The sequence below is a fragment of the Piliocolobus tephrosceles genome, chromosome 1, assembly GCF_002776525.5.
Source record: "Piliocolobus tephrosceles isolate RC106 chromosome 1, ASM277652v3, whole genome shotgun sequence".
NCBI classification, from domain to species: domain Eukaryota; kingdom Metazoa; phylum Chordata; class Mammalia; order Primates; family Cercopithecidae; genus Piliocolobus; species Piliocolobus tephrosceles.
In genome coordinates this window covers 16,451,230-16,468,363 of record NC_045434.1, presented here as the reverse complement: position 1 = coordinate 16,468,363, position 17,134 = coordinate 16,451,230, and the positions used below count along the sequence as shown (strand labels likewise).

General features: G+C 41.0%; 1 protein-coding gene across 1 annotated transcript in view; it reads left to right on the top strand.

Moving 5' to 3' along the window:
- DISC1 (DISC1 scaffold protein) overlaps positions 1-10,800 on the top strand; it is a 406,407-nt gene extending 395,607 nt beyond the window's left edge. Inside the window, exon 13 of the mRNA XM_023191797.3 lies at positions 7,531-10,800. Coding sequence (XP_023047565.2) covers positions 7,531-7,670 — 140 coding nt within the window. The 3' untranslated portion in view covers positions 7,671-10,800. The remainder of the gene's footprint in view (positions 1-7,530) is intronic.
- Positions 10,801-17,134: the final 6,334 nt, after the last annotated feature.

Here is a 17,134-nt window from a genome sequence, read left to right as displayed (position 1 = left end):
CTCTCTCCCTCCCTCCAATAAAATCTACACAACGATATGGAGTTCAATCCAGACTTTTCTTCAAATTCCACTCTTTTGTTCTGTCACTGATTGAGAATAAATACACAGAAGGTGTCTTTGAATTCATACAAAGAGGCACTTAAATTTGAGTGGAACATTACACCCTAAGATAGAAAGACATGTTTACAAGGCTCTACGGAGGCTCCCCTACACAAACAAAAGCCGTTGTTTCAAATTAGAGCTTCTCTAGAGATTCAGAGAGGCTGCCAGAATCCTACAGCCAAACTCTGACTGGTTTGTATTTCCATGTTTGATCAAAGATACAATGCTGAGTGTGGCTGAAAGAAACAGCTTGTTGTCAGCGATACAGAAGGATTGCACAGTGAGTGCAGTATTTTGTTTGATTCCATTAAGCACGCTGCCAGAGCCTACTGTGCATGTGAGGTAGAGGGTACCCAATTAATCTAAGTCCACATTGGAATGTGATTAATGTAAGCCCACATTGGACGTCCACGTCTGAAAGACTCAAGCCACAGATGCTACCATGGATGTTTATTCTTTGTGTGGAAAACACTTAGTTTTTGCATAAACTATATGTGTGCATAAGGACTATTAGTGTGGCATCAACAGAGGCTAGGGGTGGGCAGTGAGACTGAGTTTCCAAATAGGTCCTTGTGGCCTCCTAATTTAATATCCGTGTTATGGGCAGCCTACTGGGTGTCTCCTACTTTTATCAAGAAGACACTGATTGACAAATCCAAGGAGGGAGAAGAAACAGCCCATGCTTCTTCATCGTCCTGACAGGCTCACCAAATTACATGTAGCATGACCAAATAACAACACAAACCCATCAGCTACTGTGGCAGCGAGTGTCTGAAAACAGTCTGCATCATTAATTGGGAGAGCTGGCGGTGGAGAGGTGGCTCACGCCTAGTGCCTGAGAAGGGGACAGGAGGTGTGACTTCACAGCCAGTCAAGCTGGGACTTCCAGGAGCAGTAGCATGAATCTCTAGTGCATTTTCACAGTCATCTGGGGTCCTAATTAGCAGTTATGTTTTGAAAAACATTTTGATTGTGTGCAATGTCTCCTCCATGCTCAAAATGTTGTAACCAAAAATCTTCCAAATTAAGGTGGATTTTTAAGCAGGAATTTTCTCATTTTCTTTCTCCTTCAATTTCTACAACACGCTTTCAAAGGAAAAGAAGTACACTTGTGATATGTACATTTTTGGCGTATTTCAAAGCCCTCAGGGCAGCTCTGCCTGCCCCTCAGTCATAGACGAGGTAGAGACACTCTGGTTCTATTTGCAGTTGTATTTACATTCATGTCTGGGAAGCCCTTGTGGAATTCTATTTCTCTGCTTATTTGGAGTGCATGGTGCCCAATTGATTAGTTTTGGTGGTGCTCGATGGCATGCTCTAAATACATCCAGGCTTGTGCGCAAGCACCACAGCTCTGTAGGACCCTCGTTTAGTTCAACTTTCAAATTTTTAGCTTGAACAGACCAAGGTAACAGGAATTATGGGAAATTGTCCTGCCTCCTTGGAGATGTTTTCCACTTCTAGAGCTGAGGGGCTGGAAGAGGGATCATGTGGATCATGGAGCTCCACTCACATAGTTTATAGATAAAAAAAATCCAGAGCCTGGCCGGGTGTGGTGGCTTACACCTTAATCCCAGCACTTTGGGAGGCTGAGATGGGTGGATTGCTTGAGACCAGGAGTTCGAGACCAGCCTAGGCAACATGGCAAAACCCTATCTCTATTAAAAATACAAAAATTAACTGGGCATGATGGTGCTCACCTGTAGTCCCAGCTACTCCAGAGGCATGAAAATTGCTTAAACCCAGGAGGTGGAGGTCGCAGTGAGCTGAGATTGCACACTACTACACTCCACCCTGAGCAACAAAGTAAGACACTGCCAAAGAAGGAGGGTGGGAGGGAAGGAAGGAAAGAGGGAGAGAAGAGGGAGAGAGAGAGAGAGAACAGGAAGGCAGGGAGGGAGGGAGGGAAGGAAGGAAGGAAGGAAGGAAGGAAGGAAGGAAGGAAGGAAGGAAGGAAGGAAGGAAGGAAGGAGAAAGAAAGAAAAAGAAAGAAAGAAGAAAGAAAAGAAAGGAAGAAAAAGAAAGAAAGAAAAGAAAGAGAAAGGAGGGAGGGAAGGAGGGGAAAGGAAAGGAAAAGGAAAAGAGGAAAGAAAAGGGGAGAGAAGGGAGAAGGAAAGGAGAAGGAAGGGAAGAGAAGGGAAGGGAGAAGAGACAAGGGAAAGGAGAAGGGAAGGGAAGGGAAAAGGGAAAGAAGGGAAGGGAGAAAAAGGGAAGAAAAGAAGGAAAGGAAAGAAAGAAAGGAAAAGAAAGAAAACCCAGAGCCTAAGATGGCAGTATCTAAAGCTTTGTGAGTGGTGGGCTGGTGCAGATATAGTAGTCACAGTTCTTTCCTTAGGTTCTCACTTGGCTTTGAAATGGGACAAGGAAGAGTTGGAGCCCCACAGTGAGTGGGGAAGGGCAAGGGTGTAGACACAGGGCTGTCCTGCTTCTGGCTAAGCACGGGGTGGGCTTGGCACAAGGTAGGCAACACAGAGTTTCCGTGTACAAGTATCAAATTCTTTGAATCAAGTCTTGGGTATAGTCAAGGTTTTCCTCTTTTCTCTTAAAAGACTGCGATCCTCATGGCTTTTCCATGAGGATCTCCAGTACTAAATTCTCCAGCACTATGGGCTGTAGTGGCTACCCAGGAAGGAATGGTGGTAAGAAGAAATAATGTAGCATAGGAGCAGCACTTTCAAATGATAAGAGGGTCCCTTATCCGAAATGCTTGGGCCTAGAAGTGTTTTGAAGTTCTGATTTTTTCAGATGGTGGGGTATTTGCATTATACTTACTAGTTGAACACACCAAATCCAAAAATCCAAAATCTGAAATGTTCCAATGAGCATTTCCTTTGAACATCACGTCAGTGCTCAGAAGGTTTTGGATTTTAGAGCATTTCAAATTTTGGATTTGGGGATTTGGGATGCTCAACTTGTACTATTGTTTCTTTTTGAATCAAACTAGGTCAGATGAACCAAAGACCTAAATTTGACTAAGCCATTGAAATGCTCACTTGGACATTTCATTGACAGTAAGACACTCAATTGTTTTCTTATAAAAACAGAAGACTCCAGCTGAAGAATTCCAGAATCTTTTACAAATGGTGCCCCAAATCACAATATTGCCTTATCATCTATTCCTGAATGCAGGTGTCCTGCTGTCTTACTCCTTTACTATTGCAAACACAGACATTTTTAACAAGTTACATACTTCCCTGCCATGTGGACAGTCTATTCCAGGGAGGTAAAGAATGGGCTTGGGTTCCAAAAGTGTTTTAAAGATGTTAGGATGTTCATCCCTGTGACATTGTTATAAAGAATCTGCTAATTTTCTTAGATACCACAGGTACTTGGTGACATATCTATTGTGGGGGGCAGATACTTAGCAACTCAGGTCCCTAAGGCACAGGCCTTATAAGAATTATTCTGCTTTTTTGAGGCCTATTCTTGCAGTTAGGTGCAGTTAGCACCTCTATTCTAGTTTTGGGATTTGCCTAAAATTTCAATAGTTTTGGAATTTGCCTAAAATTTCAATTTGCCTAAAATTCCAATTGTTTTTCAGTTCTTTGACAAAAATTAAGGTCAAGGTCAAGTGTCTCAATGGGCTTCAACTATGAGCTTATTGGATTAGTGATCAGAAAATCTGATTATAGCTACTACTTAGCCTTAAGATCTTGCTTAGATATATCAAATGAGATAGCTGATTTTTCTGTAAGTCAGTGAGAAAATGTTGCAAAATATTTTTAAACAATATATGGTTCAATATGAATGCCAGACTTTTATCTATTTTCTACTTAGCATCTTCTCTTGGCTAATAAGCTTGTCCAACTTATCCCGTCTAAAATCCAATTCCTTCCCTCCTCTACCAAAAACACCAAATGCTCATTCCTAGTCCTCTTCTTCTTAATAAAATATAGATGTGTTTTGTGTTTTTCTAATTATTTGCTCAGATAAAAAATCAGGGAGTCCTTCTTGATGGTTTTTCCATTTTCCATGTCCCACATCCAGTCTGTCACCATATGCTCTTGATTGTATCTGCAAAACACATCCAGAATCTAGCCACCTCTACTACCTCCACTGCCACTACCCTGGTCAAGCCATGATTGTTTCTTGCCTGAACAACTGCAGTGGTCTCCTAACTGGTCACTCTCTGCTTCTGCCCTTACCCCCTTTAATCCATTTTCAGTACAGCAGCCAAACTGATGATGTCACCCCTCTGCTTGAGGTCCTCCCACAGCTCCTCCCATCTCACACAGCACAGCTGGACATACTATCAACATGGCGCCTGTTTACTGTCTGCTGCTCTCGTAGGTATTTATGCCATCCATGAGAGCAGTGACTTTGATTCACTCCTGTACTGCTGTGTCCATAACATTTGTTAGCACACAGTGGAAACTCAGGAAACATTTGAATGTTTGAATGAATGAAAGAAAGAATGAGGATCTCCCTCTGCACTTTCATTTCTCCCAACTGCTTAACAGGGAAATGTTTCCAGTGGTTTATTTTATAAACATATTGATTTAAATATGAAAGCAATACATTTCCATGGTGAATATCACAGAAGTATGGAAACTAAAAAAGCCGTTTCCCTCCCAGTGCCTCTACCTGGATATCACTACTTTGTCCTCCTGAAGCCCTTTTCTAGACCTATAAATGGCTTATCTCAATAGTCTTTGTTTGCAAAATTAGGATCATTCCATACAAATTATTCTCGAATGTGCTTTCCCCCACCCCATTGTGCATTTTTCCCTGGGCACTCTTCCATTTCAGTACATCCAAAATGCTTTGTAACTCACACTTTGTAAGGAATCATAGAGGCAGGTTGGTTAGAGAGAAGTACTTTGCAAATAAAATATGATTTTAATTATTATTTTAATGATTATGACCCCCGCAGGCTCATTAAATGAAGTTTCTAGGATTTCTGATGTCCAGCCCTGCTTTGACAGAGCCTAAGGTATTTGTTATATCTGTTATATTAAGAAATAAACTTTAAATCTCATGACGACTCACAAAAGACACTATACTCTCACAAGGAAAAAAATATTTCTTTGAACCCTAACCCTGTGAGGAAGGTATGAGATTCAGTATTTTACAAGTAGAATAATTAAGCATTCAATGAGTTGCCGAGCTCACCATAGCTAGGGAGTTACCTCCTCAAATGCTGGTTTTCTGACCCCTATCTGTGTTAGTAATTGTTGTATGAGGGGCTGATGTGTTAATTTAGTTATAGACTAACTTCGTCTTTTGCTTTTGAAACTTCTCACTCCTTACTTTTAACCTTTTCAGTGTGTTCTGCCAGTGCCAGAAGTTTTATGAGTTTTTAAAGAAACATCACATTTTGATTCACGTTCTCTCTCTAAAAATCTTTGTCATCATTTAGCACATTACAAATAGCGGCATGTAGTCCCAGGCTACATGTCAAAGGTAATTAAATCTCAGGAGTTTGTCAGGATTCATAAACTGCTTAAGTTCCGTGCCTGCTCTTCGTAGATGGAGCATAACTTTGTGATTAAATTCCAGTTTGGTATTCAGTCTGGGACCACTTACGCTTTTGCTTGTATGAAGTCGTATATGTTTTCACTAAAGATTAGCAGAGCTATGCAAGAAATGGAAGCAACCAAAGCCTCTTTTTTAAAAAAAAAGAAAAAGAAAAAGAAAGGCAAATATTGGATTCTTTCCTCCCTTGGGCCCCCTCCTACCCACCTCCCATTTTCCTCAAGTTCAAATGCAAGGAGAGAACCCTAGTAGTAAATGCATGTAAATTACACAAATGATAGAGTCTGGTAAAGCTTCAAGAAGGTGAAAAACTGCCAGAACTTTTCAGGGTGGTTCAGCACATTTGCTTAGAAGAGATTCGTTTGCATAATTCCCAGGATCCTCTGAAGTTCCTTGTTGAAAAAAGAAAGGAGGCCGGGCATGGTGGCTCACGCCTGTAATCCCAGCACTTTGGGAAGCCGAGGCAGGCAGATTGCCTGAAGTCAGGGATTCGAGACCAGTGTGGTCAACCTGGTGAAACCCCATTTCTACTAAAAATACAAAAACTAGCATGGTGGCAAACATCTATAATGCCAGCTACTTGGGAGGCTGAGGCAGGAGAATCACTTGAACCCTGGAGACAGAGGTTGCAGTGAGCCGAGATCACACCATTGCACTCCAGCCTGGGCTACAAGTGCAAAACTCTGTCTCCAAAAAGAAAAAAAAGAAAGGAAAGAAAAAGAAAGGGAACGCTTTCCACAGTGGTTTGTAAGGGTATCTTTTTCTCTTGTTCTTGCATTGACATTGCACTTTGGGAGAACCACATGGTAGTATAGGTGGTCTGTAAACAGTCAGACTCCCTTTCCCAAAGCTCTCCATTCCCTCCGTGTCTGATCTAGTACTATTGGAGTGGTCTGGCTTCATGTGATGACTTCAGCATATTTAGGTGGTGTCAACATATTTCTACTTTCCCCCTTGGTCCCTGTTGGATGAAAATGGATCAGTTTGCTTGTTAAACCCAACTCTCACCCTGCATTTAGAGTTGTTCTGACTACAAGTAAAAAGGGAAAGGATGAACTGGATGATGTGTGGACAGAAAAATCACTGTTGGTTAAACATTCCCCTGCTTGAACACCCAGATGAGAACCCGTTTCTTAAGAGAACTACAGCCTTATCTATTACTGTTTGCTAAGTTCTCTATGATTGTTTTCTCCATGTGAGAAATAACTTTATAGGTTAGAAAACGAAGAGCCCAACAGCTTAAGGAAAAAAAAAGAACCAACGAACCAACCAACCAAACCGGAGAAAGCAAACTCTCTGCCCTTTGATGGACTCTATCTAGTCTTGAGTGCCCTTCCTAGTCCCTGGGAATATACTAACAGATAACAGCAGGTTAGACCTGGAGGGGTTTCAAAGTCATCATCTTAAGAGAAAACTGAGGCTTTAACTGGTTTGCATAGGGTGACAAGACTGGTTAATGGTGAACAGAGACCATGTTAATAACTGAGTCTGGTCCAGTATGCCTCTCCCGACTTATGGTGACCCCAAATCCTGTATTTCTCGAGGAGATTTTGATTTCAAGCATTCTACCCTTTCCGCTGTGAAGAGTATTTGCATCTGACAGTTGCCCCGCCCCAACTTGGGGCTTAGTCGGAGTTATGGTCACGCCAACTGCATATCATTGAGCATCTAAGTTGGCCATCTGTCTCGGCTAAGAGCTGTCTCTTCCATTTCCTTTTTAAGACCTGACTTGAGATGGTCAGTACCTCAGGCATTGTAGAAATTGCAGTCATTCTTAAAAGAAAAAGTATAAAATTTATATTAATATTTAATTCATACAATTTGAAAGAACTTGAAACTGCAATTAGGTGGCAGTGCCCATCTGCTTCCAGTAGGCTCACGTGCTCTTCAATCCCTTGGGGGCTGCAGAGGGCCACCATCACCTTCGAACGTGCTCCTTAACAATGTGCCCACAGTCTCTCAAGAGGGAGCTCCAGATGGTGAAGGAAACTCTGCAGGCCATGATCCTGCAGCTCCAGCCGGCAAAGGAGGCAGGGGAAACAGAAGCTGCAGCTTCCTGCATGACAGCTGGTGTCCGGGAAGCACAAGCCTGAGGAGAGACGGGATGAGGGGGGACGTGGGCCACCATGTCAACAGTTTGGACCCGGGGAGCTGCTATCCCCTCCCCCTGCATAACTAATGTGCCTGAATTAATTATGGAGATACAGAACCTTGAGGTCTTTCAGTGGAAAGGTGGCTCATGTTCATTCTCATGAGTCTGAAACTGAGGAGTCTGCAAATTGGAATATGGAGAGAGAGACGGATTTGCTGAATTTCCTTCCAAATGTCACTCAAAAATTTCTCTTTCATGTCATTCATGGGAATGTCTTGCACAGGATTTGAGAATATTTTCATCTCAGCTCCCATTAGAGAGAAGTTGGGGTGAATTCTGGAAAAATGTCTCTTTTCCCTGTAGCATTTGTCTTCTGCTGCAACTAAAATATTTCCTGATTCAAGATTCTATAAAAAGGAAACCAAGCATAAGACTCTGTCATCATACCTGTTACACGTTCCTACAGGTGCACGATCTAAGAGAACTAATTAACCTCAGAGTCTGGAATTAACAGCTTTTCACCTTACTTCTCCTGTGATCTAATATTATCTTAGAAAAATTAATATGCAACTTCCAAAAGGTATTTTGGTAAGACAACAGCCTCTCAGTGGTATACCACCTTTCAATTTCCCTTTTGTGGCAATGATTGCACCTGAAGAAAGGATCCCTGAGAGTCTGTGTTTCATCAGGAAATTTATGAAATTTACCCACAGTGAGGCTGTGGATGGATCAGGGGAAACCTGTATAAAATGTTTGAGCCTGTTCTGTTTTCCCGTGGAACCTGTTTCACTCAATGCCAGGCAGTGCAGCATTTAGGAAAGCAGTGCAGTACTCAGTAAGGCAGTGCAGTACTCAGTAATAGTGCAGTACTCAGTAACACAGTGCAGTACTCAGTAATACAGTACAATACTCAGTAAGGCAGTGAAGTACTCAGTAATACAATACAGTACTCGGGCAGTGCAGTACTCAGGGAGTGCAGTACTCAGTAAGGCAATGCAGTACTCAGTAAGGCAGTGCAGTACTCAGTAATACAGTGCAGTACTCAGTAACACAGTGAAGTACTCAGTAATACAGTGCAGTACTCAGTAAGGCAGTGCAGTACTCAGTAAGGCAGTGTAAAACTCAGTAACACAGTGCAGTGCTCAGTAAGGCAGTACGGTGCTCAGTAAGGCAGTGGAGTGCTCAGTAACACAGTGTAGTACTCAGTAGGACATCACAGAACTCAGTGACACAGGGCAGTTAGTACTCAGTACTATAAGTACTGAGTACTTATATAGGCAATGTAGTACTTAGTAAATCAGTGCAGTACTCAATAATGCAAGGGCATTTCAGGCTCCTGCTGGGCTGCGTCTTTGGCCCAGCTGGGACTCCTATTGAGACAGCTGCAAAACAGGCTGATTTCAATTAGGAAATCACTTCCCAAAGTGCACTGAGGAAGGTGGCCCCAAGAGATGCTCTCTAAACAAAGGAGTCCCCTCTTCAGTCAAGTACCTTTGATAAATACACCATACCATAATATCTGCTTGGAGAACCACAACGCGCATTAGCATATTAGTCTGAGAGAACTTATAGTAAGTAAACTCACTTGATTTTATCTAACCTCAAACTTTCCAAGCTTAATGGATCGTGAATTTTTTTCATGTAACTCCTATTCATATCCCACAGATCTAGTATTGTACAGCACTGCATTCTCTGAGGAAGTGCAAGTCCAAACTCTGATTTGCATCACTGTAGAAACCACACTCACAGTTTTGCAGAGTGTTGAGCTTAATAACTACATGCCACAGATGGGTAAATTTAATCCAGTGGTGGTTCTGTCTGTGCTTCTGTTCTCATATCTGTGATTAGGGACAGTGATGTTCCTGCCTTCACTAGGATCCATGGATATGAGACCATTTTTGTTATTTCCTGAAGTCACACTGGCATTTCCAGAAGGCATCTGGTGCTTTGCTCAGCCTTCCATGCTGTGCCACACTTCTGTCCTCAGTCAAGGAGATGGCCCTGCTGAAGCCAGCAATTGGCTGAGGTCCAGGAAACAAACCAAAAACACAATATGTGAATGTGCTGATTGTGTTCCCTATGGCTTCATCTTGAGCAAAATACACTCTACAGATTTTAATAATAAGTATAATTAGCTTGTTCCTGGACTTCATTTTTCAATGATGAACTAAATTCCTCAATTATTTATAATTGTGTCTAAAGAAAATTAGGAACTGGTCGCATGGCACTTGGATTCCTTGAATTAATTCCAGTGAAGCAAAACTTGGGAAGAGTCAGGATTGGCCACATTGCCAATAGCAAATTCCTACTTCGACATATGTCTTTTTAAAAAGCCTCCCAGACACAAGACATCTTAACCGTCACCAGCCCAAGTGTTTTGTATTACACAGACACCATCATGAAATAATTCTGTGAGGTCATGATGTATTTGAAAATTCTGCAAGTTAATAACTGCCTTGAATTATTTGAACCCCAAATAAGGGTTCTTTGGTACCTCTAGTAGATAGTGTGTTCATTTCCTTGCTACAAATTTTGAAGTATTTGGGCAGGTGAGTAATGTTTGAACCATGTACTGTAACTCATCTGTTGTCTTGGCTTGGTCTTAGAGTGTCATTCAGAAAGCCTGCTAAGGGCCAGAGTGCTTCTTCTGGCTACACCACCTCCTCAGGACAACCCCACTGTCTTAAGCCACTTTGACCCTGGGAGACACAGGATTTGTATCCTCAATCATACTATAGAGCAGTTTTTGTCAGGGGAACATAAAAATATCCAAGAGAAGTTAAGGCTTAGATTTAAAAGCATCAAAACAACAACAATAAAAATTTATGTTGGAGATAGCCAAGACCATAAGCAAAAGCACATATTGAAAATGATGAGTTAGAATCTGATGTGACTGGGATGTGGTGGGGAGAATGTGTGATATTATACTGTTTGCCTTGCTGGAATGCTGGCTTTCAAATGGTCACCCATTTTTCTTTCACTGGCCTGAGTTAGGACATGCTGTCTATCACAACAGTCCCAGTTCCATCCAACTTTCTGAAATTTCTTTCTTTCTTTTTTGAGATGGAGTCTCGCTCTGTCACCCAGGTTGGAGTGCAGTGGCCCCGCAATCTTGGCTCACTGCAACCTCCACCTCCTGGGTTCAAGCTATTCTCCTGCCTCAGCCTCCCACGTAGCTGGGATTACAGGTGCTCGCCACCAGGCCCGGCTGATTTTTGTATTTTTAGTAGAGACAGGGTTTCACCATGTTGGCCAGGAGGATCTCAAACTCCTGACCTCAGGCGATCCACCCACCTCGGCCTCCTAAAGTGCTGAGATTATAGGTGTGAGCCACCGCACCCAGCCAACTTTCTGAAATTTCAAAACTGAATTGATCCTTCTCCAAATTAGTGTGTAATATTGGAAATTTATCTTTCCCTGCAGTAAGACTGGTTTCCCCCACCCCAGAAACATGTAAGGGTTGGTACCATGCTAAGCCCTTTATAGTCATATCCTATAATCTCCATATCGACCTTCTAAGGATGGTGTTTGTAGATGGTGCAACTGAACCTTAAGAGGACTAATTCCCTTTTTCTAAGGCACAGAGCTGGTAAAATGGGGAGTAATAGTGAACCTAACAGTCACAGACAGGCAGCATGCTCTCAACTAGTGCTCTTCCTAAAGTTCCTTTAATGTCCTTTTGAGATTTTGAGCCATGGAACTTACTTGTTCACCTGGTTAAGAACACATGGCCACTGTGGAAATCTTGGCTGCGGAGTCAAAGAAACTGAGCCTGGGGCAAATGAGGCTTCCCACACTGCCAGGGGAGCCTCACTGTGAAGTCTAGGCTCAGACAGGCTTCAACAAACATATTCACCCCACCATCATCCTAACCTAACCATTCCCCAGTCATCCCAGGAACAACCACTCACAGCCTGACACTGGGCAGATTTTCTTGAAGATCCTCAACCAATTGGTGTTTTTCAGAAGTGTTCCAGTATTATGAATTCTGTGTTGTGGAGAAAAGCAACCATGCATTTACTGGTCAAGGCCTTCTTGTATATGTAATTCAATACTTTTATTTTTAATATCCTCACCTTATCTGACCTTTGAGTTTTGTCATATAATTTATTGCTTCATTAAGGTTACTTTTTGTTATACAAAATAAAAGCTGATATCCAAGCCATGGTGCACCTTGATGATTTTTTGTCCTTTGAAGTATGAATGATAGAAAAATGTATCAGGTTTATTCATCTCATCTTTCTGTTACAGGATGATTAATTGTACAATTACTTACATTATACAAAACATTTATAATGAAGCCATGCTTTAGAATTGCATATGTGTTTACTTCCAGATATCAGTAAATCACAAAATCATGAAATATTCTATTCCCAGACTCCTAGATTAAGGAAATTGAAAATAACATTACCACTAAGAGTTGGGAACATGACAAAGACACCCTTAATACCACTGAAAATATTTTACTGGAGATATTGGCTAATTTAGTTAGGCAAGAAAAATATAGAAGGGTTACAATTTGGAAAAGAAAAAATAAAGCTTTAATATTCACAGATGATGTTATTGTAAGCTTGAAAACCTAAGAGAATCAGTAGAAAAACTTTCACACAATTAACACAGTCAAAATCAACACAACCAAAATCAACAGGCTTCATATGTGCAGACTATTGGAAGATCGAGTATAAGAAAAGACCCAATTTTCAGTAGCAACATAAAGCAAGAGAAAATGGCTAAGAATACATTTATATAAGAAATGCATAACCCTTAGATGAAGGAAATTTTAAGATGAAGGACATGAGACAAGAATTGAATACATGGAAAGACACGTTAAGCTTTTGGATAGGAAGTCATCATAAATTTAAAAATTTCCATCAGTCAATTTATAAATATTTCCCGATCCCAAATGGGACAATAGATGTCTAGTTAGCCCCCATATGCATTCTCCCATTCATCCTTTTAGCCATTCTGTGTCTAGAAACTTAAACATGTGTGCAGAATTGCAGGTGTGCATTTGTAGCATTGTTTGGAAGGACAAAAATGAGAAAAAACTGACATTTTCATTTGCATAAATTGGAAGCTGGTTAAATAAATTACTGTACATTCACAGTATGGAATGCTTTACAGTTGCTAAAAAAATATTTATGTACATATGTGCTTGTCTCTGCAGAGCTATCACTGGAAAGGTATCCAGGTGACTTAGTGGAAAAAAAAATGGGAAGAAGGTTTACTTTTCTGCTCTATACTATTCTCTTAAACATTTGGTACTGTGTGCATATATTTACCTATTCAAAATAAAATCATTTCTTTAAGAAAAAAACCATAATTAATGAGCCTGAGAGTAGGCCCTCAAGTAGGGCAGGGCACACAGGCTGTTGAATGGTTGCCCAGGTCTCCTTACTGCTCATGCAGGATTCATCTGCTATTTGCCTACTGTGTGCCCAGCACTGTGCTAGGGTATGCACCTGATATTGGTGATAAAAAGGCAAGTATGACCTATGGCATAATGTAATCAGATGATTTTAAGATGAGAAGGAAATTGATATGGTTAAGCTTTGTGTCCCCACCCAAATCTACCTTGAATTATAATCCTCATAATCTCCATAATCTCCATGTGTCAAGTGAAAGACCAGGTGGAGGTAATTGAATCATGGGGGCAGTTTCCCCAATGCTGTTCTCATGATAGTGAGTTCTGATAAGATTTGATGGTTTTATAAGGGGCTCTTCCCCCTTCACACAGCACTTCTTCTTCTTGCCGCCTTGTGAAGAAGGTGCTTTGCTTCCCCTTTGCCTTCCACCATTGTAAGTTTCCTGAGGCCTCCCCAGCCATGCTGAACTTTGAGTCAATTAAACCTCTTTCCTTTATAAATTACCCAGTCTCGGGAAGTTCTTTATGGCAGTATGAAAATGGACTAATACAGAAATGAATGACTATCATTACAACTTTTATCACTTTAAAGGCACGAGATCGATTTTGTTCTCACCATTGAACAACTACATCTGGGGGTTTAGTACTAAAAATTCAGCACTCTCTGAAACCCATGTTCTCTCCCTTCTGGGTTAGGGAATAACATCAAGTCTCCTTCCTTTGAGCCCTGGATCAAAGAGACCTGAGAGGTGATTGATTGTGTAGGCAGAATGGAGACTTGGGAAACGGAGTCACATTCTGCCCTTCATTGTCCCCCAGGAACTATTTATGCGCTCATTGTTTTATCCAATTTTCGGTGTGCTTTTAAATGTACATATCACCTACACTCTTCCACTGTGGAAGACACAATCACAAACACCAGCATATTTTACTGGAGATATTGGCTAATTTAGTTAGGATTTAGTTCCCTCATCTTTACAATAGGACAAAACAGCTTCTTGAATCCATTGGAAACAGAACCTTTACTACAGAGATGAGACCTTTTCCCATTGTCTATTTATTCATTCACTCAAGAAGCACTGGACTCCTACTCAAGAAATTGCCCTTCCTATAGTGGAATGAATTCAACCTACAGAGGTTAAAAGGCTTAGTGAAAATTATCCAGCAAGCAATGAGAATTTTGAATGTCAACTCCAGGGACTCTTGGTTTTAAATCCATGCAATAAATCATTAAACGACACACAAACAGACACACACACATCAGCTTAATTAATGTTGAGCAACAGTTTTTTTTTATTATTTCTTTTTTGATTTTTATTTGCGATAAGAAAATGTAAAATAATCATGTTTAAAGATTCATGCATAGCCCACTACTCTAATTTTTCCAGCTCTTGTTCATACAAAACTATATTTTCAACAAACTATAGCCAGCACATTTTTATTCTTCTTTTGTGTTTAATATTATGGTATTTTCTATTTTGCTATATAATCATTATAATCATTGTTTTATGGCCACATAATATTCTATCAAATTGATCTACCAAACTTAGCTATTCCCACATAACTGGACATTAAATCCTTCTGATATTTTGTTGTTACAGGTAATGCTGCTATAACTTCATGTGTATAGTTTTTCCTTTCCTTTAAATTATGTGCTGTGAAGAGATTCCCAGGAGTGAAACTACTAAAAGATAAGAAAGAGTGGTATAGTTGAGATGAAATTAGCATTAGGAACAGAATTGAACACAATGACTAGCCCAGCAAGGGCCCATTCCTCTGCAGGGAGAATTCTCAACCAGATATTGACTGGTTTAATTGATTTTGTGGTGTTCCTGCTCATCATGAATATATCCACAATAACCACATCAGGTGAGTCACTGTTGGATAATTCTTAACATTTACAATGAGCAATGTCAATCCTGCAGCTATATCTTATTGATCTCCTTCGATACTACTCTTGTTGGTCTGTGCTCCTCCTGTTTTGTCTACAGATAAAAAGTGTAGAGTCATGGAAGAATCCAGGATTTAAAGATTAGAGGTGTGGACTAAAGTTGTCTTCTACTTAGCACTTGTATGATTTTAAGCTGATTATTTACCTTGTTGATCCTGCAAAATGAAGCCTGCCTTTCACGGTTGTGGAAAAACTCAAAAGAGTCAATACATGTGAAAATATTTTTTTAAAAAAAGCAACATATACATACATCCTTCAAAAATTTTTTTAAAATTTCTGCTATATAGAGTGAACAGAACCAATCTAAAGCAGGACGTAACCCAGTCAAGTGAGAACACTGTACTCAACCTAGAAAAAGTGACTCTCAAGAGGTACCTGGTAATTCAGGTAGCTTTCTTAATATAAAAAGGAATATTTTCAATTTCTGATTCTGTGGACCTGCCTTCCTCAATCTTCAGGATGGTCTCAGACACTTGGGACAACGTGAATGCTTGAGATGCAAAGTGCTTCTATTTAACTTCTATTTAATCTGCTCAGCTCAGCAAAGCTGAGGGTAAATACTCAAAAACATCCAAGGGTTTGTCTAGAACAACCTCCCCAATTTGGAGAATTGCACACCAGCCAGAGCTTGCTTGGGATGGCCTTAGCGACAGTCCTCCTTCCACTGCCTGGCCCCTGCCTGTTTCACATCCTCCGCCCCAAGCAGTGTGGCAAAGCAGATTCCAGTCCCTTGTGAATTCCCCAAAGGTGCATTTCAATTCTTGAAATTGCCATTCTCTTTTGCCTCTACCTAACTTTAATGACTTTTTCTTAATTTTTACCAATGGTTTCCACTTGGGGCTTTTATTATTTAGATGTCATCTTCTTATCTCATGTATTTGCATTTCCTTTGTAGAAGAGAAGAGGAGAGTGGTAGTTCCTGATTACTTGAGAACTTCAGGGTGAGTTCATAGTGCTTCTAAAACACCCTCTTCATTTACTAACCCTTAAGAGCAAGGCTGAGACGCCGGCATTGATTTCTGCATTGTGTGAGGGGCTTCTGCTCCTAGCAGGACAACAACATCTGTAACAACTACAAAGCCAGGAGCACCAGGAATGCACACTTAGGTCTGCATTTGTCCGAGCCTTCAGTAAATAAAAACCCCATGCCACCGTCTTTCTTTGCCTGGATGGAAGCAGCAGATGCTTTGTGCTGGCCCAGAGAGTTCCTTTTTTCACAAATGGAATGAATAAGAACACTTGACAGAGGAACACAAGGAGAACTGGAGGGAAGTTGATAATACTCGCTTTGGGCAAAAATGCTTGTTGAGGTAGGAGGAAGATGTTTTAAAAGTGGCAATAAATTAATGCACTCTTACAAAATATGGGAGGAGGGAATGAGAAAATAACAATGAGGCCAGAGGGAGGTAAATGACATGTTGCAACCCGTGAGAAAAAAAGAAAAAAAATAAGTTCTTTATGTAACGGCGTGTACCACACAATGCACAGAAAATCATCTCTGATTTATTAGTTTTCCATGAGGGAAGTTGGGAAATGCAGAAGGCATGCGTTAAAGGGTTGTCCTGCTAGGCAGAGTTTTGACTTTTAAGGACAAGCATAGAAAGGCATCTCTTCCTGAATTGAGGAGCTGGCAATTACCAGGGAGATGCTTGCCTTGAGATTTCACCAGAGTAAAGGCATCTGAATATTTTGTGCCTAGGAAGATCTGAGTCCTTCCTGATAATGAGGAAACTGCGAGGGAGATTCTCAGCTAGTCTGCAAAGTCATGGTGAACTTGTTTCTTTTGTGTTCCAGTGCACTCCTTATGTTTCTGTCCCACTAGCAGGCAGGAGGCTCTGGGGCAAGGCAGTGTCGGCGGGGTCTCAGGCCTGGTCCTTGTTCTCAGAGTCGGCCCTATGCCAGGTATCCTGTACAAAGTTCCAAAGGCAGGCAGGGCACCCCTTCCTTCCATAAGGTTTCAACCTTAGTAAAATCTCAGCCCAAATTTTAGGTTTGGGAGGAAAAAAAAGTCTGTCCTAAGAATTGATTGCCTTCTCTCAGACAGGCTTGGGGTCAAATTTACTGACTCTGTGGTCCAGAAACCCCCAAGCTAAGAGACACATGTGAAAAATGGCCCTGGCAGGGGAAGGATTGATCTCAAGCAAGTATC